General features: G+C 37.8%; 1 protein-coding gene and 2 non-coding genes across 3 annotated transcripts in view; all 3 read right to left on the bottom strand.

The window, feature by feature from the left end:
• LOC110369788 (interferon regulatory factor 2-binding protein 1) overlaps positions 1 to 26,885 on the bottom strand; it is a 62,160-nt gene that overhangs the window by 34,260 nt on the left and 1,015 nt on the right. Inside the window, exon 3 of the mRNA XM_021325338.3 lies at positions 25,774 to 25,795. Within this exon, the coding sequence (XP_021181013.3) occupies positions 25,774 to 25,795 (22 nt within the window). The remainder of the gene's footprint in view (positions 1 to 25,773; positions 25,796 to 26,885) is intronic.
• On the bottom strand, positions 25,298 to 25,369 carry Trnat-cgu (transfer RNA threonine (anticodon CGU)). Its single transcript has one exon. It is a non-coding gene; the product is annotated as a tRNA-Thr (tRNA).
• Positions 25,830 to 25,902, bottom strand: Trnaf-gaa (transfer RNA phenylalanine (anticodon GAA)). The gene has a single exon. It is a non-coding gene; the product is annotated as a tRNA-Phe (tRNA).

A 26,885-nucleotide genomic window follows, 5' to 3' on the forward strand; every position in this document is an offset into this window, starting at 1 on the left:
AGGTTCCATCATGCATGCCACAATCACACAACATTGCAAGGACATCAGAATGGCATAAAGAAGTACAACAATTTTTCATTGCCATTTAAACCTTAAACAATCGTAGTTCCAGGTGTCTCGAACTATAATTATAAAGCTATATCCCGCCATAAAGCCGTTAAAGGTGGCATTCCCGATGAGTGAGGCGCGTCCCTCGCCCACTGCAATACAGTAGCGGATCGCGTGTTGCGTGCCCAGCCTACGCCGGCGATCACGCGAGCGGTATCCGTGGCTAGCGGCTAGCGTGACGCACGTCACAGACACATTTCTATCCTCCACGGCGGAATAAAGAACAGGATTGTTCCGATAACGCAAACCTAATGGTATTTATGGACGAACGTATGCTTTGAAAATGTTTAAAGTTGTCGATGAGGGTAGAACGAAGCTTGTCGGATTGTTTTATCAGTAATGTCCGTGACACAGTCGTTACAATGGTTGTATCAAAGTCATGCAACAACAAGGTTTTTTATTAAAAAGGGTTGGGGAAGGATACCAAACCTAGCAGGGCACTAAACCAAAAGCAAATAGGATAATTATTAAGCTTCAATTTTGTAGAAAGAAATTTCATTCGGGAGTCACACGATGACTATTAATGCCATTAACAAGTTGCGTGGAACAGCAGTGGAGCTAGCAACCATCAGTGAAGGGATAGCCCCTTATCGTGTGCTAACACCATTTGCCTAACTGAAGTGTGTACGGAGCACGCAAAATGAGGATAACCGTGTTCGTGTTGCTTCGAACGTGTTATTCTTACCTACACACTATAATTTACAGCAATTCAGTTCAATCGGAAAAATTGTGGGTTTTAACATAATTAAACATTAGTTTGGAGATTACTCCATATATTTGGATTTAGTCTTGCTCTACAAGAATTTCTGTAGTAACTAAGTTGGTTATCTCAAATAATAAATTGTAATGGTACAAAGTGCGCGTCTGAAAGGACACCTGCAACCCCAAAAGCTGTTAATGCTATCGTTATCTATCCTCAGTTATTATCTGTTAATCGACGGAATATTAGTACCTAATCAAGCCCCATCAATCTTGGAGCATGCAAGAAACTTTTCACCGCAAATCAGCAGCTAGCGCGAACCCTAACGCAAATTAGTGGAGTGCACGGCAGGCGTGCATCACGCGAGGTGTTAGAAAGCGCCGCGCACGCACCTAACTCCGCTGTTTTTGTGATCCAGATTGATGGCTCACGCTTCATCAGGCTCTTCAACAATTGCTGCTTCAGGAGCACAAGATACGAATGCCTTCCAGAGATTACCGATTACATTTTCTTAATTGAAGATACGATCAATCTGATTATTAGCTACCAAGAGGCCTGAACAATTAAAATAGCGTTGTCTACATAATTTAAATAGCAGCGTTTGCTGGAAACAGTTGAACAGTTTTCGTTTTCCAAAGACTTTGTGCTGAGTAAGCCTGATGTAATGAGAATTTCAAAGTAGCTACGCTATTTAATTCAAGCTAACCGGCTTGAATAAAATGATTATTTATTAAAGCTGGTAGCGTTTTTTTCTTAACGGTGGCATTTGTCTAACCGGACATGCATTTGGGCTAATGCATGACAATAAACTGGGAGGCGGTGTGTTACACAATGACTTCATTGTTTTTGCTGATTTATGTCTAAGAGATGCTTCCTGAAACAATCTGTTGCAAGATGATATGTGCTACGGATATTCTATCCTTTTTGAATATAAATAAGAGGTTATTTGAGTCTGCTGCTGTAGGTAATGGAATCGACAACATGGACAGAAATGTTATTGAGGACAAATTATTAGAACAGGGACATAAAGAAGTAAACAAAACATATTCTACAACAAACACCACTGACATTAATAAAACTGAAATATTCCAATCAACCTAAATATCTAAATACATAACAGCCAAGTGACTTCATTACATTAAACGATATTAAAATACAGTGCTCGAGTTATTTTATATTGTAAAGGATTGCGTCAAAACAAATAACATGTGTCGTTTGATTAGCTCGGCCTATTTAATATGTTTACAGCTGAGTAAATTGATACTACTTCATTTGTTACGTGGCCAATGTTACGTAAAGCTACATTAGTTTGAACTTTAGCAATTAACAATTTTACTCCAAATAATCAACTTTAAACTGATTTGATGGAAGGGCGATCAATGTTAAGTGTAGATATTCTCCTACCTATATATAGTTGCAACAGTATCGACATTGACATTTCATGTGTTTCCATGGCGCTTACTCGGGTCGCTTCATAAAGCTGTCTATCGGTCACATACTTACATCGCTTTTGTTTGAACTTTAATGCCATTAGGGCTATATCATAGGTATAAAGGCGAATATTTTTGCATTGTTTTACTGGATCACAAGCGTAATGAAACAGTTTTAAAGACTATTATAATTATTGTTGAACACAGGAGAATACCACTCTTATCTATTGTGTAGTACAGAAATTCTTATATGCCCTTTGCCTGAGATAATATTGGACTTTACAAAGCCTGAAATAAACACGTACGGTGATGATGAAACACTACGAATCAATGGTCATTGAACACTGAGCAGTTGTAGTCAGTCATTTGTGCTTATGGTCAATCACCAGCCATTAATGAGTCATGGATTAGATGATGACACCATATTGTCACATTTAAGAAAGGCCCACGACAGCCATATTTCACGGAACACGAACATCGTTTGACCTGTGACTGCTGACATTAAAATAGTGACATTTCGTGTCTACCAGCGCTCCGTGCCACTAGCGTGATACAAACACTTACACTGTTCAAACTTTTACTACGAAGCCCTTCCATCAATACTTATTTAGGTTGCTGCCTGATTCTGCACGAAAACCTGTTATTCCTCAATATGTACCAATAAAACAGATGCGAAAAATTAAGCGCCCCATTTCTCTGAATTATATTTTGTTTATTTAATTTTTAACAATTTCTTGTCATGCATTTTAATAAATAAAAGATCTTATAAAATCAAGCGGATGTTCATTGTATAAGTTGTTTTTTGCCAACAACAGTTTGTGGAACAAAGTATGTACAATTAATCTTTCAATGAGGTCATGATGACACAATAATCAAAAATAATTAAAGTCGCCTACGTTAACTATATTATTAGGAGTGTCAATTACGTCACAAACAAGTACATGCAGACTAAAAGCTAAAGCAAACGTTGAATCAAATGAGTGAGTATGATCTCAGAGCTTAATCACGGGTCTAAGTTTATTTATAGGCCTACGAGTGGTCACTATTAGTCACGTGTTGGAGCGACGTTACGCAGCCAGCGTAATCTGCTACGTGCTCATACGGTTGACCTACCAGCTGATAGGCAGGGCTGCCAATGCTCATCTATTCACTTATTTATATCTGCTACTGTAGGTAAGTACCTAGAAAAAAGTTTAACATAGCACTAGAACAGATTTCAAACAAAGTTTACTTTACAACCAGTAATAGAATCCTTTAAGATTTTTTACTGAACTCTACATTATAAAAACACCATGGTATGGTGTTGTTTTATGCACACATTTTGCACTTGTGCAAAACTGTAGACAGTGAGAAAAAACAGTTGAACATAAACAAACAGAGCAACATGTGGTGCACCAGCCCTGGTGATGCGTCACGCCAGATAGCTGACCCTCGGGTCGGCAGGAGGCGGAATATTCCGCTGCCTGCGATTACGACATTACTATGTGATGTGCATAAAAACTTATATTTAATTTGCTTGATAAACTACTCATAAGTATAAAGTAGGTGTTGTTGTCTTGTGCGGAACTCACGTTCTTCCGCGCACGTACATTTTTACTAATGAGACAATGATAAGTGTTGTGTACCGTCGAAATATTTGCTGTCAGATAGACTTCCCAATTTTCAGATTTACAGTGCGCGTGCCAACTAAACTTTATATTAGTAACAGGTTAGAACGAACTGAAAACAATACCAATGATGATTGACTTATTCATCCTTCAAATGGAAAATCTGAAACGTAGATAATTTGCAGTCACATAAATAAACTAACTGCGTTCTAAATACTATTCATCCAGGTAGACATTCAGTAGTTACATGCATTTTACCTATTATATAACAGTCACATAAACATGATAACTGACACAATACCTACTTAGTACTAGAAGTGTTACGTGCGTTATGTAATATTAATAATATCTACTGCGCAGTTCACCTATGTACAAAGCATGGTGACTTGCATACTCACTATAGCCATAGAATATCGTGTTTTCTATTTTCACACCTCCATACTATACCTACATAATAATGTTCACATATACATAGGTGGTACTGTTCCGTTTGTTTATTGACAGGAACACGTCATAGAAGCTATATCATCGTTTCAACGCATGGATAATAGCATATTGATACATACATAAGTTTGTCTTGCTGAAACTTTCAATTTCAACCAAGCAACCTCACAAATTATAATCAAAATGACGCGTATAGCGATTTAAATTGACAGAAGTCAGAAGTAATTAATCGTCTGACATTTCATCAAAGTTAGTTCAAAGTGTTCGTCCCACTCGTTACGATTTACGTCATGTTCTGAACTCGTGGCTTTATGGAAATGGTTCATTCAATGTTTGGCGTAGTAAATTGAAGGGTTATATAAGGGATTCATTACTGAGGGTACTATATAGGTCACTGTTATGTAGAGTAACGTAGAAAGTTGTCGAACGTAAAGGCTTCTTGGTCGCGTTTCATATAAATAAGCATTCTGCGTCACTGTTACAATGTAACATAGTCTTTTGAATACCTAAGTAGGAATAGAACATTAAATAGATTTGAAGTTTTAAGTATTGACGTAAATCGACATTTGCCAACTGGTGAAACTGCATTAGGAGCATTAGGCCACAGATCGTTAGCATATAAGATTAATAACAGACATTATCATATCAGGTTAAGCATATTTTTAATTAATATTCTGATAGCGTCGCGGGTCAATATCTCAAGGAATGTTAGGTGTTACGTAAAATGGCGAGCTGTTTATGAAATACAGTGCGATTTTTTTTGTTACGTGATGGAATATTAGGCAGGCCAGCCTTGACAATACAGACACATGACAACGTTCAATCAAATCATTTATAACTTTAGATAAAAGTTATAAATAATGTCTATGAGCCATGCTTTACATTATTTAAATGATAGACGTGTTAAAAATATAAAAACTTGCTAGACTGGATGGTACCTGCTAAATTGTGAATACTAATGAAGGTCTGTTTATTCGATAAAACTCATAAGGACTTTAGAAGCACCTTATAAGTGTATTTCGTCACTTTATCATCATTGAGATATGTTTATATACCCAGGTACCTATTAATTTTGTAAATAGGAACAGGAAGCCACATGAAGTACCACAGCACACTAAAAAGTTGTTTTTACAATTTAATTAATCTTAATGTGTGCATTGCAAGTTATCACTATATTTCATAACCGACTTTTCCCTTAGTTCTTTGAGCTAGTTTCCCAACCAAAAAAGGTAAAGTAACCCAATCATGATGACGTGGAATAAATTACAAGCGGATACGACAAGTGCTTTGGCTTCAGTCGTGAAGGATCATAATATGAATGCTATGTATGAATGAACTGTTACGAGCGCACTCCACGTACAGTCAACTTCAGGTCAGTGGTAACAGTTTTATAGGAAAATCGTACTTATTACTATTGAGTTAAGGTGCATGACAGTTACCACTGATGTGCGGTCTACCGTACTTCTTGGTTCTGTTCCAACTCTCCACAATTAGTATTTACGTGAACAGACGGATGATGCTAAATAAATTTTATCAACGACTGTACGCGTCGCAAATACCAGCTTGTTTTAAATTTAAATTAAAATTGGAGATAAAAATAAGTTCAACCATAATGGTCACAGGGTTCACAGGCACTATAAATAAAAAAATACGAGATAATAAATAGTTTACACCATAAATACGCCATTAATCAACACAGATAAAAAAAAACTGATAATGTTACGTGCAAACAAATATCTTTAATTAATTAACGCAGAATAAATAACGATAAGTAATTATCAATGTTTATAATCGCTAAAGATAACGGAATGACGTCAATGCTTGCTGATACATTCATAAAGTTAGACTTTAGGACGCCTTCCAAAAGATTACATAGAAACAGATATCAATCAAGAAATTGACAAATTGATAAATAAGTTAACAGAATTATTAAATCTTGTTGACCATAGTCCATCTTGTCATGACGAGTGCCTACATATTTTCGTTTTCTGCGTGTGTGTATATCCCCAAAGGGGTTCGGGTTACCTTGTTGGGGTGGAGGAGGTGAGATAGGCAGTTACTCCAAAACCGACTCCAATACAATTGGGGAAAGAAAGGCAGATTATGATAGAGTGGTCAGTTATAAGAGCGCTAATTACCTGTTATAATACGATGGACCGATCATGGAAGTTGGTCACGATCTCAGTAGATTGGATGACGAAGGTAAATTCGACTTTGGTTGATAAAATATTTTGTTGTTCAGACTTTGGCCCCTGACAATTGCGGACATCAGCAACCACAGAAAAACCCCAAACATTCCACTAGACCTTATGGTGACCATTGAACTACAAAGCTAACCACAAGCCGGTATACAAACAGAACGGATTTTTTTCCTCGTCAATTAGGATGTAAATAATAATTATTAACTTGTCACAAACGAGGTTTTTATCGAAAACCAATACGTTATTTATATGTTTACTGACTAGCTAACGCTGGCTCAGCTATTAGCAAACTGGATTTTTAAGGTATTTCGTATGACGTCAAGGAAGAAATAATTTCAAGGTGCAATGTGTTTACAATATCATACGGTAATTTGTGTTTATTTGTTGCATGTTGTGTTGACTCTAAATCCGTCAGCTATGTTCATCGCTGCACCATTAGGCTGGCTAAAATTAGCCTCACTAAATACACTTTTGATGTTTATCGTAAGCATATTCTTTAGTTAGTCGTGTACGATGACGGCGAACAACCGAGATGCTGCTAAAGTTCAGATATCCTTAATTTTACTGTGTTTGTGTTACAGGTATGATAAAAGGTTTTCAAATAATCAGCGGGCGGGCGGCGGGCAGGATTGGCAGAAGATATAATCATACTATCTACTTTGTAATTAATGCGTCGTTCATTTCATTAACAACAAACTAGTCAAGTTTGTTAATAGGCCGTTCCTCAACAATGTAAATGATTGCGTAATTTAAAAGAAAATCTGTGAAAAGAAGTCACGGACAAGCATTACCCCCTATACATATACATATTTATCAGTCACTATCAACTCATTGGGAGTGCAAAAAAACAAATCTCTGTGTCCGGTACACTTTGTTTAATGGGCCTCATTTTTTTCACCAACAACATTTACGAATCCGCCACCGTATCACGTCACTGCCCGTACCAACATTTACATCATTCATTACCATTTCATGTTGGAACTTTATACAATAATGTTAGTTTGAAGATTCCGTTCGTTGACACATTCATAGATTTATCAAGAAAACTGTTTCAATAAGTTTCCGTAAATTCGCATCGTAGGGGGCTTTTACGTCTACATCGATGGCTGTGAGCCAACTATGAAAAATAGTTGTAACATCGAGATTATGAGTGGGGAGCTTCACCATTTTGCTGTTGATATGCATTTTGTGGGATATGCTTAGCCTATTGCTTTGAATATTTTTCTACCCATGCCAATGTATCAATGAATACCTTACATTATGTTGACTGCAGCATTATTTCAAATCTGAATGTAATCCTTAGACATCGTGGGTTGGCAGTTAACACGTTTACATGTGTATCTCGACCAGCATTTGTCAGTACATACGTGAAGACCGCGTGAATGGTTTTGATGTAAAGATTCGTGTCCATTTAATGACATAGCGCAATGTTTATCTTGCGGCCACCACTAATCAAATTAGCACTTAGGTGGAGGCACACCATTTCATAAGTGGGGAAGAACCGGCGGGGCTAAACTATTTCCAAATATAATCTTATTTTAGGTGCTACATCAGTATCAGTGTTAGGTACAATCAGACGAGATTTAAAATTACATAACAATATGATACTGGGAGATTATCGTGCATCACCTTCTTGCTCGCCATGCTCAAATAATTTTCAATCCTCACAAATACAAAATGTCCTTGATTACGAATGACAGACTAAGACCAATAGAAACCGGTCAACAGAAACTAGTTTCTAGTTTCTGCGACACAAAAAATACCTGTTACCAATAAGAATGTTGTAGCGTGAGGCACTACGTTCGTTTAACTCAAGCTTTTATGGAGAAACAGCTGCTGCAAGTATACTGATGCAAAATTGTGAATGCACTGAACAGATCTTCAAATGCAACCGTCGGAATAATACCGACACAAACCCTATATCCCTTAAGATTTTCACATGACACTGTATACATCGTATACCGGATACTAATATTGTGAAATATTATGTAACAGCCTTTTACATTCTAGTAAGGAACGATTTGTTGAAAAGTCAATTTATTAATCTAGATTCATTTATCGCACGGGGATTCTTGGCATTAAACCGACTGCTGACGCCATGACTGCAAGCTTTCTCTTAACTCCGGTCTTAGTTACAGGGATTAAATTAAACTAAATATTATTTACAGATAGTAAAAAATGTGTAGAACCCAGGTTATTCTTGTTTTCATATGATTCGATGATTTTGACTGATTCTTGTGCTTGGTGACAGGATAACGTTGCAGCCTTATCGTTCCACTCCTGGGTACAGGCCTCCTCTCACACGGAGAAGGATTATACAATTAATTTCATTTTAGGCAATTAATGTTTTCTTCTGTTTGTATTATGTGCGCCAATGTCCGCGGTGACGTTATATTGGAATTTAGCATGTCATCCAAACATCAATTACTACAGCAATATTTAAAGTTTTTGTGAATCACTGTGGACTTAAGCAACGCTTGTTTTCTCTCGACATGATGTTAGCACACCGGGTTTTTCCGCTGTTCGTCAGAACGACTGGAACTGGATTTGTTGTATAATTTCTGTCAACAAGATATAGTCGCTCGAGGCAGAGTGGTGTGCTCATCAAATTCTATATTTACGTATCGAAGTAACCGGACCGCGGTCCATCGGCGACCGGTTCCTCGCACACCGATTAGGTGTTTTATATTACGTTACCAAAGCTTATAACTTCTCACACATCATTATGTTGGCTCAACTACACTTCGATTTCACATACATTTCAGATACAGGAGTTTTTAAAGTTTGCCTTTGTGCGGATTATTTATGGTTGCTTGGAAAAAATAATTGGGAATGAACTACTACGGTCTCTTTTACTGAGGATTATATAATATAAAAATTAGGAAGACATTGAGGTAAAAGTCTACATGACTGTAGAAAATTACGTGGAAAGGCTCTGCAAGCTTGAAGAATACTTGATTATTGAGCGAAGACTACAAGTTATTCTAACGCAAGACGGGCTTCCTACATTGTACCTATGCACGATTTATACTAAGGCTCGTGTTCAAGCCATGGCTTAAATAAAGTAAGTATACAAGTACCTATATCTCAAGCGTGTACCATCCATGTAACGAGGAAATACGAATGTTTATGCGTGTTATACAAAAATAGCGGCGGATTGACGTCATTAGCGTGGCTCCACTGTCAAGGACGATGTGTGCCCACTACACTCAGCGCTGAAAATATTTACAGATACCTAATACCTGTATCAAATACGAGAAGAACACAGAAACAGTCCAACAGGTCTAGCGGGATCGGCCTATATCTATTTAGTAGAGTATTCAAGTATTGCAAGTACGCCGTGGCTGAACTCATTTGAATAGACTAAACGTGAGATACTTATAACATTATAAATAAAGCACCAGAACATCGTGATGTATATGAGCAACATTCTTGCGGACTTGTATGAACTTATTTAATATCTCTAGAAGTGTTTGCAGTTAAGGTTCCACTTCTCTGAGAAGACTTTGTACGGCCAGTATCGACCTGCCTTTGTTAAATTAGTAAACTACTATTGCAACTGCACGGTGAGTGATCTTCATTATTTATTAGGAGAGTGTAGCAACATTCGAGCATGTATCACCGACATGCCTCGAATTGATGTTTCGTGGAAAATCCCAACATTTAGACTGTTTTCGCAATACTGCATACAGGCCGGCACCCAATAATCCCCTGTACTAATACTGGAACGGGTCAGTAGCCCGATTAGAAACAGTAGGTCAGCCGATGAACTTATTCATTTTATCCTTCAGTTCTTCTATGTTCAAACCTAGGGTGTAAATATCCCCGAAAGTTGGTAGGTACCTTGAGCCTTTACCAGTACTCAACTACTCCTAAATTATGATACTTTGAACTGGAATAACATTAAGAGAGACTTGACTCTACAGTCTACATAGATGATTTCATTCTCGTAAGGCCTTGACATTCCTAAAGACCTTATTTATTTTCATAAATGTCTATTAATAATTCCAAAAACTATGTTATCAAATGTTGCGAAATATTTATAACAATGTCAAAAAAAATCGCAATTTATTTTTAGCCACCTATTATGTCCCCGTATTGAACTCATATGGGTTTAATTTAGCGTTAATAACCTTTCACACAATGACGTCAAATAAATTATAAGCAATCGATTAAACATGAAAGCAGTGCGAGCAACGACCCATGTTCGACCTTCTGCGCTCCCGTGTAGTCTGTGGCGTGTACACGGTGACGTCAGAGCGCTGTTCAGTGCCAAGGCTCCCAGTAACGTAAACACTGCTCGATCACTCCCGCATCTGTATTCAAACTGATAACACCGAATGAAGCAAATTCGATATCAATTCTACTGAAAAATGACTTGCTGATTCAATGTTGATGATTACCTTCTTAAAATAAATCTGAGACACACGATAGACCTGGCGAACTTATTCGATTCGGAATTATATCGATGTCTTATTCACCGGCACTAACATCTCTTTCTTTGCATTTTCAAAATATAATAAAGCTGTCAGGCGCTGAATAGCTGGCAAAACGAAAGTGACGTACCCAACAATATTTGATTTACTGTCACATAAACGTATTGTTAACAAACATTTCCAATTGTGTGACGAAGACGAGGCAGTTCAGAAACTCTCCCTTTTCGTAAAACAAAAGAAGCAATAAAACCAACTCCTGAACAATTACTTAAATAGTGTATCGTAAATAACAGTGAAGGTTTCTCTTCTCATTCATTGAGATTACTATAAGGTACTTCTTGTTCAAGTCCATTATTTTACAGGAATGAATGCACCAAAAGGCAAGAAACTTAAATGACTCATGGCATCCCACGTTGTGAATGTGAACAACCGTAGTTAGATTATTAATCTGAAGCACAACATGCGACACATAGCTACATACCAGTCCTCAAACATCATCATCATCATATGGCTTTCTCTCTTGAATGTCTGAAAGCCTGATTCAATGAGCCCCCCAACCAATGGATTTTCTGCAGGCTACTATTACATCCATAAATAATAATAAAAGATATAAACATTATACCGACTTAAGTGAATCGAATTGCATATAAAACAGTTTCAGTACTAAAAGCCGTCCTCGATATAGCAATTGCAGGTATACCAGACGGTGTTTCTTTCATGTGACCGGGAACAATAGATATTATACAAATATAATCATAAAAAGGAAAAGGGAGAAGATTTCTTTGTTCTTAGATTGCTCTATTTCTCGAATGACACACAACTGTTCACTATCTTATCTCAACAGAAAGTAAAGACAGGCAATTGCTTCACGTTCACTTTATGGCTGTTGTATAATCTTTTAAAGGGATAACGGAATTCAAAGAGTTATTTGTAAAACTTCGCCACTTTATGGTCTTTTTTTTTCTTTTCGTAACGGTTGTGTTATTATGCTTTTGCTATCTGTGCCAGTTTACTTGAATAATGGTGTTACAAAGAAGTTGTGAACATATAGCTATTGTATCTGTTTATGAGGTTTTCCCTTTTTATTTACCGTTTGCTAAATGCCCAGTCATGTTAGTATTGCGAACTATTCTTTCGATAATTAACATGAGATATTTGCAAGATATGTACCTAGTTAAAGTATCTTGGGAAGCTGAAGATACAAAAAAATGGGGAAGTATCCCATTAGAATGTACGATGAGCCAGCGTAGAAGATACTCCTGAGAATTTCCAAAACAAACAGTGAGTCACGCCCCCTACAATGAGCGGTTGTTACCGTAGTATACTTACTAGAACGGTTACGTAAATCGCACCTGAGCCAACATCCTTGTTTGCGCAACATGTCACGTGGCCTGTTCGATAATATTTTCTGGTTCATACGCATGGCTATGTTCAGGACTAGTGTCTCATAAATAGATAGACAATAGGAGTCCGGTAGAAGGAAATCTCACAGCCAATCCTACTCACTACTTCTAAAAGTAAGGAACCTAATCCAAGTGAATATAGTTCGCATTCGCACCAAATACAACATGTTGCTCTAACGAAAAAAAAAACTCTAAATTGTACAGTGGATTTGAGAGTGAGAGTGATTGTATTCACTTAGAATCAATCAATTAGAATAAACCAAATAAAGATAAAACAAGTAATTTGGCTACTTCGCTAAGTACTGCTGTGTCCATACAATCTGAAGTTCAGTCACGGGTGAAGACTAAGACACTAAACGAACTAAACAAAAGGATGATGAAATCTTTCTTAGAAACTTAGTTTGCGAGTTTACACAAATTACGGAAATATAGTTCAGCTATTTAAGTGGAAAACCATAACAAAGAAACAAACCCACTACCAAGTTTTGAAAATTGATAAGGATATCAGTTTGATTGAACTAAACCATGAATCCAATAAAAGACATTCAGTAATAGGAAGTACATTGGTCCCAGAAGAGCACAAAATAACAATGCCATAAGGTAAGTAACCTTAATAAAAGACCGTTTTACAAGAAATAAATTGATTGGCCGTCAGAGCGATCGCACACAAACAACACACGTCACGGCATCAAGTAGGTCGATGACGATGCAATACTAAATGTGTTGACATTGTCATGTCATTTGAGTGCTGATTACGTTACTATGTACGTTATCTAGTGTCTTCAGTGTTTGCGTCGAGCTGATATCAGCGTCTTGGCATCTGTCCTCAATAAACAGGCTTCGTGATGAAATGCCCATAAAATATTTATCTTGTTGTGAATAACTCTACACTCTTGCGCATTGTCTCAACTTGTCAAGTTGAAATTCTTTGAGCCTTCAAAATATGACTAAGTGACAAATCGCAGTTTTACCGAATTATAGACAAAGGAGCTTGTGTCTCCAATGCTACCATATTAGGAAATGTTTCATACTGAAGTACTTCAATTGGATAAAGTTTATGCCTATCATGAAGTCCTTGACAAAGTTTGTCGAGTTTAAGCACGAAGGTTTTCCCTGCGTCTAAGTATGCTTGATTCATGACTGAGTTGCGTGCTCAGATTTTATGCCTGCTTAACTTGGCTACAGGAATGTGTAATTTAATTGCTTATTGTCCATAACAATAACTTAAGTTGAAAATGTATTTCAGACTTTGAAAAAAATAAAAGCACTCACTCATTTTTGGGCTTTCTTTAGTTCGTTTTTTTTTGTGTGATAAGCATTCACATTATGGGAATGGGAATTAATGTGAATGAAGCAAGGTTCAGGAGGTGCAAATGTTTGGCGTTACAATACTGCGGAGTTGTATGGAGAAATGTATAGAAAAATATTACTAAGTGCCAATATCTGGATCATTTTGAGCATGGGTCTTCATCTTCTGCTTCAGGAAAAAAAATGTTACATTCATATTATGTTATTCCTATGATACGTAACAACTTGCCTTTAGTCTTGCGCATATTCAATGTACAATATGCATAGTATTCAAGAAAACCCAACTTTTTATAGTCCACATTCGATTCTATACAACAAATTATTATAAATACGGTCCATAGGTCACTGTGCAAACTTTGGACATTCAACCGGACTAGACGCAGTAAGAACAAGTTATTATTAAGCAAGAGAAATACCATTAGGAAAATGACAACAAAGAAGAGGACATATTGACTCCATCAAAGATACAGTAAGCATACTTCAATAACTATGTAAAGAATGACCTAAAGTGTAATTAATGAGTAATATCGAAGACAGTGATGAAATCGTTTACAAAGCTGCGTAAACTTCAGCACTTTAATATTCGCATTTTAACATAATAATGGTGGTTGTGACGTCACTGACCATCTGCCGGCGCAGCTGTCATCAAGGTTAACCTCAGGCCTTATTTCGAGCCACAGGTCCTTTTTCATTCAAATCAAAGCGTTTTTATGTGCATATGTTGGGTTAATATTGCTACTTCCAAGGAGTTGAATGTGTCTTTGGATATTTAAATGGCATTTACTTCGCACATGTTGGTGGATGCAGCTTGAATAATTTAAGTTGCGATTTCGTGGTTATTGTTGTGTACAAAACCTAAAACCCAAAAATGTAATAAATCGGAGAGAAAAATGTATGATTTTTGAACACAAGTGATTACTGGAGAATCATTATGGGAATCGTGTAACGGCTGTAAGCAGTACGCAAAAATTTTTCCAATCGAAGAAAAATCAAACTTTGCAGTAAACCATGAGGAGACACTCGACGTTAAGTTTCCGCTTTTAGAAAAATACCTGTTCAACTGTGAATAAATCAACTACATGTTCCCATTTTTGAAATCTTGTCTTTTGGGCACATGATGCAATCCAAGGGGAATCTGAAATGATGAGCACCAATCATTAACTACATGAAAGACCGTAAATATAATACCTAATTTGAAAAGTGGCTTAATCACCAGTACAGACCTACATCAGTGGAACTACAATGAACAAGGGTAGGTACATAATAACCTCTATAACGCCTATCAATACCGTTTTCGAAACGGAAAAGATATTTGAAAGAAAATCGAAACGAATTCTCGTCACAGAGTGGCTGGAACAATAAATCCATCGGGCTGGCATTACGTGCAATTTGGCAGGCACGGCGCGTCCTACCAAGGACCCATGTAGGCAGGCTCGTTCGGCATTCAGCAGGGCTCGCTGAACCCGCATCAGTATTCCGGACGGCGACGCGCGGCTTTGGCATTCGCAAAACGTAGCGACACTACGTCATGCTGTAGCCAAGGTACGTACGTGTGCTGACTTGCAGGGACGCACTTTAACACCCATTTGTATATACTACCTACTAACATACATACTAGTTTGCAAGTCAGAATTCTAGTCGCAAAACCTTTTTATGGGATTTCATGTCCTGGGCAATAATGAGGAACTGACGAAAATTGTAAGAAGTTGTGTAATGTAGGTACTGCAGCTAACTAGACCCGAGGAAGTCCGTGAGTATCGATTAACACCACATGTTGAATGTATTAATGCGATTGACGTAAAACGAAAACTGGCTAGTTCTCATGCCTCCGCTAAACGAAGCACACACACAGATTGACGCAAGTCGCTCGTTACCTAAAGATGTGTATCCGTCAGCGTGTTGTCAAACTGATGTGTCGCGGTCTTTACCCTGTGATCTACTCCACGTGATGTTGTTTCACACTGCCTAAAATATACATTAGCAGAGCACGACTGAAGCTTGCAAATTGAAAAAAATAGAGCAACAACATTGTTTGTTATTTGTAAGAGGAATCATTATTGTGGTAGGCATGAAAAAAATGTCGTGGACCTTGAACGAGGATTTCGTCATTTCAAAGTATACTTAATGGGTCAGGAAAATCGTATTAGAACATCGAGAGTTCTGTACAATGTAGTTAAAATATTCTTCTAAAGAAAAGGTAGACTGTTCTAAGAGGCTCGGCGGTTGAGATTGGAAAACTGTTCTCTCCACTAGGTATAGGTTGCTGATTTTAGGAGCTGCTCTATGCTCCTAAAATGCAACCTCTGCTTGGATTTTTTCAAGGACTTTGGTTTGAGGGTTTAAGTTTCCAAATGAAAGCATTCAAGTCCGTCCCTGCGAATCACCGCGCATAGTATGCGCATGAAGGACGCAGTAGCACGGCCGAGACAGATGCGCTCGACAAAATTGCGATCCGAAATTCCCCCTCCGACCTCACGTCCCTCACATAGCTTTTATCGACACCCAGTATTGTGTCAGCATAATGTTAACACATGGCAAGGAGGAAAGCGTACGAAGGTTTTGAATAACAATGAGGCACTTCAGTTCTGCGAAAATTGTACGGTGGCTACGGGATATTGGAGTATCAAAAAAGCTATTCAATTTTATGTCTCCCTTCTCTTTTTGGGTTCATGATGTGATACATATGTGGTTCTAGAGAACTGAAGAGTTTTGGTGTGATTAGAGTGTAGAGCGCGTCGCGAGTCAAGTGCGCATCGGCGTGAAGGCGTTGTTCATCGTTCACGCGCCGCTGAGTGTCGGTCAGTGGCGTGACGGTCCCACGCCGCCGCCGCGACAGGCTCTGCGAGCCAAGCGCGAACTGCTGATGCGCTTTCTAACGCTCGCGGATATTAGCCATGCATGCGATCATTTAATACATATATGCACAAACAGCAGCCAAACGCATGAGAAGGAAAGGTTGGCAAATTGAGTGATATTCCAAATCGAATGCAAAAATCAAGGTCTGGCTACTGATTGGCATGATCACTGTTGTAAGACGAAAGGAATTTCAGATTATTTAATACCAATTCTTAATACTTTTGAATGAATGGTGATGCATTTTGATGGCAAGCAAGATATTGTGCCAACAAAGAGTTATGTTGGATGGACCTGAACTGAAAAAAAAATGGTGGAACCTACCAAACTAAACCAACCATCACACTAAAATGTAAAACATCAACCTAATAAATTAACATCTGACCTACCTTCTATGTTAGCAGATTGGCTGCGTACTAGACAATTTTGTTACCCAAAAATTCTACTGCAAAGCCGTAAAGCTAACTTCAGACTCAGATTCGTCAAGGTATTTCGCACTGCACCTACCGGTTTAAAAGCGAGATTCCTTGGGGCGCAAAAAGCTCTGGCTAATAAATAAAATGTATCAGATGCGAGTCATCGTGTCGACCAACGGAACGGTCACGGGTGGCGCGCGCCGCGGCTCCGCTCACATGACGCTTCCGCGCACGTCACGCACCACCTCACTGTGACCGAGCCTTAGTGTTTGAACCTCCGACGCAAAAAGAGAGGTATTGTATGTAGGTACTATTGTTTGGCTATCTGCCTGTAGCACCGATGCTTAACAACAAAATCATCTAGTTACAACAGTATAAAATCTCAGGACAGTTTCAAAACCAGAAGAACTCGTGACTTAAGAAATTAGTTGAAACCATAATATCTCTGTGAGGTTCAAAAATAACTTCTGTAAAAAAAAACGTTTCCCCAGGACCAAGAAAAGATGCATATAATATATAATATTTGTATTTAAATTTTATTTTTAATTTAAATATAAGTCAACACTACATGGCAAACAGAAACCTCGAGACAAGGACCTCTCGAGCGATGTAATGACATATTTTTCACTTGTCTGGGTTTTTGGAAGCTGCTTTACTTTTTAATAACATAGGCGCAAACATTAAGCAGCTGCTGTATACAATTGAAGAGTTCCTTCGAGTCTAGTATTCATGAAGATGTCAGCTCCAAATGATTATCACGTAGTGTCAGAAGAACACATAGGTGTGGTGCAAACAATAATTGATGTTTTGAAGTTTCTATAATCAGTTCCTGACTTGGCGGCTATGGGAGTATCTCGGAAGTTCCAAAAGGAGAAAAATACGGAGAAGAACATGTCGACAACACATAACTTCCTCCCTTTTATGAAGATTGTTAAAGAGTGGTGTGCACGCCACTGACGTCATTATGGAGTAATTCGTTAAATCTACATGAGAGGTAGGAATTCGTAGAGCAAACACTTCCCTTGTTGGTAGTGCCTGCATGATAACACGATAAACTTGACAAGTCGGTGATAACGTGGTCTGTAACAAATAGCATTATCACATGAGCATGCAACATGCGTCACTGCCTACATTCAATTAAGCGCTGTTCAGTCTTCCACGAGATTGCTGTTCAAATAACTATTAAAATATTTATAAAATAATAGAGAAACTTCGACAGCATTAGATAAGATGTAGGTACCTAGGTACTAAGCATACTACGGTGCAGTTTTCAAATATAGGTGGCTAGCGGAATAAAAAAAAAATGCCTGACGATAAATACGTAGTTTTGCGTATAGCTATTACATATTTGTTTTTTGAGAGTCTTCTGAGACAATCTTACATCATTATTCTTAAGAATGTATACTAAACATTTACGTTATCATCGTTGTATTTTAATTAGCTATTCGTACGAGATTACACAAGTTATCATTATTTTTTATGCGTATTCGTGCGAACTTGTTTATTTTTATAATTTGTTCCAATTTGCCAACTCTTGCTTCCACGAATGCCGAGTCAAGCATTGTAATTCAAAGAATGTAAGTAGTCCTCGTTCTGTATCTGTATAAACAATTGTGTTAACTGGTCTGTTCGGAAAAATACGTAGTATAGACGCGTGTTATGTGGCTGAAGTTGCTTCCACAGCGTACGGACGAGAAGTGGATGCAACAAAAAGAAAGTCTAGTGTACCGTTCGTCGACCCACATGGCTCAGCCGAGAGCCGCTGAGCGACGGAGCGAGCGATCGTGGCGCGTCGCGTCCGCCGCAGCGTACGTGACTCCCGGTAAAAACGAAATTAAACTGCTTGACCAATGATATCCAATGAATTTTTATACACTGCTATACATACTAACTTTTACTATTGTCATATATCCGTTGTATTCGAAGGACACCTCTATGTTCGTAAAACATAGTGATATATTCGTGGACCTATTCCGATTATGCAGTTTCTATTTCTGATTTTCCTGCATTCAAGTGATTCTAGTTTGAGGACTTATGACATGACCAAATACAAAAGTTGAATAGCTATGAATGAGAGAATAATAGAGTGACAAATAGCAAAACATAGAATGGAGCACAGGTTTGATGTGATGATAATGTGACTAAAAAAGTAATATCTACGGAAGTACTTATATTACTTTAGGAACTATATTGCAACACACAGCCCAACAGTGAAGGGTTATGTATAAAAGAAGAGACGGAGCCTAGTAACGATGATCTCGACCAAACTATTGTCTGTGAGCAATGCAGCGATTGAGCAACGCGCAACGATAGTCCACGATCACTTCGACTATGCTCACCATGGGATCATTGTCCGCGTTAAGCACCTCTGAAGGCAAGGCCTCTACCAAGTGGCGTCGCCTCTGACGTAGCGTGCGGTTAGAAAGTTGCCTGCTTGCGTCACGACGCAGCGGGGTCAACGACCGGCGCACGCGCCGATTTAGGGCTAACAACTGAGATTTTTGGGCTGGTAGGGAAGGTTAGTTATATGAAAGAACAACGCTCGTACGTTGAGAATCAACTCTAGGGAAATAAAACTGAGGCTGAGGATGACGTGATACGTGTATTAACATCAAAGAATGAGCAAGAATTTGAGATGCAGCTGAACAGTTTCGACTTGCCAAGGATAGCAAGATATTTGCGGAACTTTCTACATTCTTAGCAAGTCAGAGAGACTATTTAAGCAAATAATATAAGTAACTTTAGAAGATGAGCTGCCTGCCTATTCTAGGAGATTGAAATGTGTGGAGTCTGGTGACCTAACCCGCGACCGAGTTTGCAGCAGCATCAATACACCTGTCAAGTGTGGTCAAAACTTTGGTGGGTTATCTTGTACACTCTGACGATAACCGAAAGAGTCTTAAACCGGAGGAGGAGCAAAGCTGACCAGGAGCGGCTGTAACCAGGCAATGATTATCCACTTGATTTTCAATGATGGGCAACCCTGCAGCAGTCACGTAGCGTCAACGTAGCGACCTCGTTCGCGTCCGCACCCGCCCCCCGTACCTCCCCTCGGCGCCGCGGCCCACCAGCTGTTCCACTAATTATCACAACAAAACAACACGTATACCTGATGCAAGTTGTCACATAACCACTGGTTTGCGACGACACCGACTTACTAAGTTAGCAAGATATTTGGCTAGTTTGTGAAACATAGTTACCTGTTATTGCCTGTTTCTCGTGGCGTCCTAAGGTAACTGCTTCACGTACCTGGATGAATAGCTAAGCAAAAGTAGCTTCAACTTTTTTTTCCTAATGTGCTGATAAGTTTTATTAACAATCAATTCAAAATTGACATAAATAACATTCAATCGAACATTTACGTATTTCATTACATTGATTAGCATCAATACCAAAAAACATTGCAAAAACTACACTATGTTGCAGCTTTAATTTGAATTGATGTTTATCTTCTCAATATGTATACAGATTGTAGTCAAAGGAAAAATAAATAAATACTAGCTAGACAATTGCACTCTTAATTGCTAAAAGATTACATAAACATTGACATTCTGAAGTAATTCTCTTAGTCCAACAGTCGTGTACAAGTTCTGTTACTAACAAACTTGATTTAGAAACTGGCTCTAGCCGGCGCCATGTTAGCCACATACTTGAAGCAGCAAGCATACCTTTCTCTTTTGCCAGTAATTCAGTTCCTTTCACGGACTTTAAAATTATCTACAATCCTGCGTGTAACCAGTGTTCGGAGATACATGTAACTCCCATAAGCACGAAGTTTTACCAACCAATACGGTTTGAGGTGTGTAGGAAGAGGGGTCTCACGTATTTTGTGTTAAGATCGACGGCTGGTTCGACGGCCGGCCTTAGCCCAGTTGAGTGACGTGAAGGGTCCCAATTATGCTCCCCACTAAATGGCCACATGTTGAGAACGTTCTCAACGCTCCAAACAGTCGCGGTTCAATAAAACAGGGTCAGACTGAGGCGGTTGTGTGAATGCATGTTTTGCCTACGTGCACGTGGGAGATAAAGCAGGTTGAAAGGTATCTCGTATTAGGCAATAGCGAACGTGCCGATACAAACCTTACTGATATTATGCGTACATTTGTGATTTGATTGGAATAAGTCCCTAGTATCCAGGTACATATAAGGAGGCATGTAAAGAATTATCAGGGAATAAGTGTATTCGTATTTTTAAACATTGTTATTGAAATGGTTTCCACAGGTGCTAGACAAGTATTGAATAGAAACTTTGTAAGTGTATATACGAGCAGCTTGTTGCTAACTACAAAGGCAACTGCAACCGCCAACCTACAACGGCCTTTGGAGTTGCAACGTTATGCGTCCGTCATGTACTAGTCGACTGCGGATAGTTCAAGCGCAGATTTGTAAACTGAATTATAGTGACGATATTGATGATGAATTGCTATTTGTGTACCGAGTATTCCACCGTGTGCTTCCTTTTGCGGAATGTTATGTGAATTTGGTAACGAATCTTCTTATATATAAAAATGAATTGCTGTTTGTTAGTCTCACTAAAACTCGAGAATGGCTGGACCGATTTGGTTAATTTTGGTTTTAAAATGTTCGTAGAGGTCCAGGGAAGGTTTAAACGGTGAGCAAATAAGAAAAAAAGTATTGTGTAATACCAATAATTAGGCGGTACGAAGTTTGCCGGGACAGCTAGTCAGCAATAAATACATATATATTCGTATATAGCAAAAACGGTATCGATCCTAGTATGCTACCCTGAGGTACGCGTTAATTTTTGGCTGAGTGTAAAAAAAGAATATAGTTTCTTAAGGGGTAAAATTTTGTAGTGATCTGCTTTCAGTTAAACTTTCCTTGACTGGATCCTCTTACCATACTTTTCACTCGTCTTCAAGTATATCATAATCGACAAAGTCAGCCAATTTCAAACAGATCAAAATACCGCTTAAGTAGGTAGGAAATATCTTTGAAGAGGACATCACAAACTTCATCTCTTTATAATATTATACTATGGTTTGGACGTATATGCATTCAAATAGGTACGTGTTATATATTATACTTATGAAAACATATAGTCATGGTACCTATACTAAACTAAACATTATACAGGTACATGTAAGTATGTAAGATAACGGTTTGCCTTGAAACAAGTTCTGCGTTTCATTTTCCTTATGGTGACTTGGCTGTAGTATTTATCGACTTATAGTTGTCGTCAAATAACTTTACCACTAAGAACAATACATCTACAGGACGGTATCCTACATCTATACCTGAACCCTGATCATACCTGTAAAAAAAACTAGACTTCATCTGCCTAGCCTTTAAAAACTAGACTTATAAAAATCAAAATTGGTTCATTCGATCAGCGCATACATCATGACTCGTCAAACCTATAACCCGCCGTTTTAACGCCGAGAGAAGAAAAAGGCTTTCATCACATCTAAAAGTAACAGCAGATTGACCAGTAGGTAAGGAAAACAATGCACTAATAGGCTATTACCTATGTCGTTTATGCACGCAAATTCATACTTGGTCGCGGTTATTATACAAGCAAGTAGGTACGCTGTTGAGTCATGCTTGACCTTGGCAAAGACAAAGAACGCACCATTGTGCGGGACAAACAGTATTACCGATAAAAGTATACCTAAACAGGTAGCATGGAACGTGTTCAGAATACATACTGCGTTTATTCAGCGATGGATTTTTCGCAAGTTAATAAAGGAAGCTGTCGGATAATTTTGAACAAAGGAATATGAATTAAACCATCGTTAGTATCTTCTTCTCCGTCCTGCCCTATTCCCAATTGATTTGGAGTCGGTACAATATATTTTCCGCTTCCATTTCTCTCTGTCAGCCATCATACTTCTCAATAACCTCATATTCACTCCGTCTTTACGCGTTTCCTCTTTCAGGCAATCTTCCTCTCGACCCATCCAGACATCTCCCATTCATGCTTAGCATACCTATTACAGATCATTAACCATTGCTTGTCAAATTAACCCAGAATCTCTTGTCTGTAGATTTTTTAAACCAGCACCTGTAATCAGACAAGTCGGTTCTCCAACAATAATACCCTGCGAAACGTTAGACGGATTATTACGCAATCGACAAAAAACTTGAAAATGTAATTACTCTCGGAATGTCATCTCATGGAAACTATATGGATAATGCATTTATGCACAAAAAGTGTTTTCAAAGCGATAATTTTTGACTCATGGGTCTAGTAGAGGCATAGCGCGACTGAGTTTTGATTTCCAGGTCGGGTCAAAATCGCTTTGTGGGTTTTAGGAATCTTTCACTAAACACACTGGAGTCTGGAAGTTGGTAATTATAGGTACGTTTTCAAGGCTACTGACTGCAGCTGCCAGCTGCATTTTTGATCTTTCTACAGTTATGTCGGATTTCCGTCCCATCGGACTATGCTGGTGAGGGAATAAAAGTGCACCTGAATCTGTGCAAATGCTTGTGAACTATACATTCATGTGCTGCTCAGCAAGCCGATCTCCTTCGGGAATCACAATACAACCAAAAATAAAAAATTACATTCTGCTTGCCAGCCTATCATGCTACTGCTTTACAAACCTTAATTCATTTGGTAGTTTTCTTAGCAGTTTTCAAAGAGCTTTTATGTGCTCTATCTCAATTTCTACCTGTTATCGTAACGAAGCCTTGCGGGCAAAGCTAGTCTTGAAAACGTATTACTTCTGCATTTTTTCTCGAAGAAATGTAATTTCAAGTAAAGTTATAAAAGACTGTTCAATTCGATAAACTCTTTAACATAGTTTCAGTGTTGCAGTAAACAATGGCGAGAAGGCGGGACGCTTGCCTTTGCTCGCTCGTGCAATGTCATTGTCAAGGCCGCGCGATAAGGCATTGGTCACATCGCCACGTTTAATTGCATTCCTCCGATATCGCGCCTTACATCATCAGCAACGTGATGTTGGTGAAATGTGATTTTTTTACTTCCTCGCAAATTATGTTCGGTCATTTTCTTTGCTTCACGGATTAGTCACGGTGCTAACACACAATCACCATCATATGATCGATTCTGCATTTTTATTTGTGAATCAAAATAATGATTTATACTGTTTCCTTTTATTATAATGGCTACAAAACTAATATGATTTTCCAGTAGCGAAACAAATATTTCATGAAAATTCTAATTAACGAAACAACTTTGCAATTAATAGCATTAAGGTAAAGTTCAGTTCTTAAAATACCAAAATTACAGTTACTACAACGAACAAAGAGTTCGATAGAACCTTGCAAGGGTCAAACCCGTCTCCAATCTTGTGGACCAAAGAGATCGTCATAATGAAATCATCGATATTTCATTTGTAGTCCTACCACAGGTATAACATCCTGCCAATACCTGCTCTATGGCACTGGTGTTGTGGTGAAAAACCATCTATCTATCCGACCATCATAACGTGCTGAGGCTACAGTGCTTGCAATCCTGTTGTAGTTAGCTACGTCTCGCTACTATTGCTCCGATTTTCTTAGTTCAAGTACATAGTGACATTTTTATACGTGTGTTCCTGAAACTTTGGAAACCTTTCGTTTTCCTCATCTCTTCTTTGTCACGACCAATATCTTGCTAGTTGCTAGTCGGTTTTTAAAATGGACAGATGGACCGTTTTTTTAGACTTAGGAACATAGTCTTACTTAGATCTATACTTCTGTAATGATCTACAATGTGCTCCAAGTCTGGCCTGTCATCCATTAGGTTTTTGTAGATGTCGTCTGTGATTAGGATGCCCTGTAATCATATGTCAGCCAGCGGCATCGCAGATCATCATTAACCTTTCCAAACTGTTAAGTTCAGTGCTAATCGTGAAATATTACGTAAACTTGGTTATATTTTTTATCAGACGTTCTCCCTCGTGATATTTCAAGATGATGGCTTGCTTTAGTTAGCCGTCAGCCACACTGATGAAGATCATCGTGTTAACTAAATAGGCATTGGTAACGAGACAGTAAAAAAAATCTCTGTAAGTTATTTAAGTTTGTAAACTTTTGTAAATATGTTTATGATAAAACACTTAAGTAAGATAAAAAAATTATGTTAATAAAACAAGATGATGGATATCAGAATCCATCCAAAAATGTTGAGAACTCCCGATAAAGTGTACTTTAAACACTGAAGATTATGCTCAAATTACAAATCGGCCTGCATACAAGAGTTATACTTGTAACAAATAGTTGAATCTTCGAGTAAGTTCAAATATCTCGAAAACTAATCAACTTTGCTCATACAGAAAAGGGACACTTTGTGGTCTTTCAGTCGTAGTTATTTCATTTTCTCGCGGCTATTCGTCGAAATATAAGCAAAAATGTAGAACAATAAAACATGAATAAAATGTCGTACTTATATAAAACGTTAAAAAAGTGTTTAACTTTAGATGCCTCCTGTGAGGATTGAACTCACGACCCCTGGTTTACGAGACCAGTGCTCTACCACTGAGCTAAAGAGGCGATATGAAGGATTGCGAAATACTTTATCGAGTACCACACTGGAGAATCCTATCATATTATTCCTTTTTTCTATAAAGGATATTTTTAATTTCCTATAGTTTCATCAGGCACAGTTTCAAACTCGAAAAATATGATGATTGATTAAATTCAACGCTATTTTATGAAGAAATCCCCGTTTATGTCTAAAAGGAGTCGTAATAAAATTAAAGGTTTATCAATTAAGTATTTTAACTTACTACCTGCCATCGTCAATAATATTGTATTAATGACTTCTTCTTATTATGGAAAGACAAAGGCTCAACACTAAACTTTGACGTTAGTATTACACGTCGACAACAACGGCTTTAATTACAGTATACAACATTATAAAAGTATAAGGAATCGTAATTTCAATATTAACTTACCTTATGTCCTTTTGGCCAGTATCTGCAACAAAAAAGTACGATGAATAAAAAATAACTGCCGAAACCCGGGATCGAACCAGGGACCTTTAGATCTTCAGTCTAACGCTCTCCCAACTGAGCTATTTCGGCCAGATACCAGACCTTCGAAATTTCGTAACATAAGCTTATGACAATTATACTTTTATTTTCGGAGTTATGATTAATATTTTTTAATTATTTCAAAATCGGCTCAGTATGTGAGCATGCAGTTACTTTTTCATTTACAATATAATTTCAATACACTCATTCCTTCTCAGTAGGTATGAGAAGAGAGTTGTTGAACACCAAAAGTTGATAAAAATAAAATAGGCTCACAATAATATATAAAGAGCATAATAACTATGTGTCTATGGATAAAATTATAAGGATGACCCCAACAGATTGTACTAACATAACTTTTTAATAAAGAGGTAGCAAGCGCCACCTATGTATTTAAGCCTGAACTACTTTCTAAATGAGGCTTTGTATGTTGTGTATTTTTTTTTACTGAATGATCAGTCAGTAAAATAGATACATGACTATGTCTCAATGCACTAGTAATAAATATATACAAACTATTCTAATAAGGGGAAATTTGGGATTGTTTGTTTATACCCTGTACCAAGGAAATTACTGAACCAATTGAAAAAAATGTGTCTTTGGTAGGAAGCTACACTATCCTAGATAACAACTTACTAATTTTATAAACATGAAAGTACGGATTATGAATGTTCGTTCTTTTTATGTGTATAAACAACAAATAGATGGATAACTTTTTAGTAATATCATATCAGGATAACATTAGACTACTGAGACTATGTTTTTTTTTTCTTCAAATTTTACTAGTTGTCCGTTAAAGAAATCTTCCTATGTCATACATAATATATGAAAAGATTGTTAAAGTTACAGTACATATGTAAAAGAATATTGAAGTAGAGCCTTATAAACTTCTTTATTTCAAAACATGCTCTTTTTCACCTATTAACTAAATAAATATTAATTTTCCACCTATGTCCCTTGAAAACTGTACTGTCAACATATCGCCATGTAACTCAGGCATAATCTAGTTTCAACAGCGAAAGAATCTTCAAATT

This window comes from Helicoverpa armigera, chromosome 16, assembly GCF_030705265.1.
Source record: "Helicoverpa armigera isolate CAAS_96S chromosome 16, ASM3070526v1, whole genome shotgun sequence".
Taxonomy (NCBI): Eukaryota; Metazoa; Arthropoda; class Insecta; order Lepidoptera; family Noctuidae; genus Helicoverpa; species Helicoverpa armigera.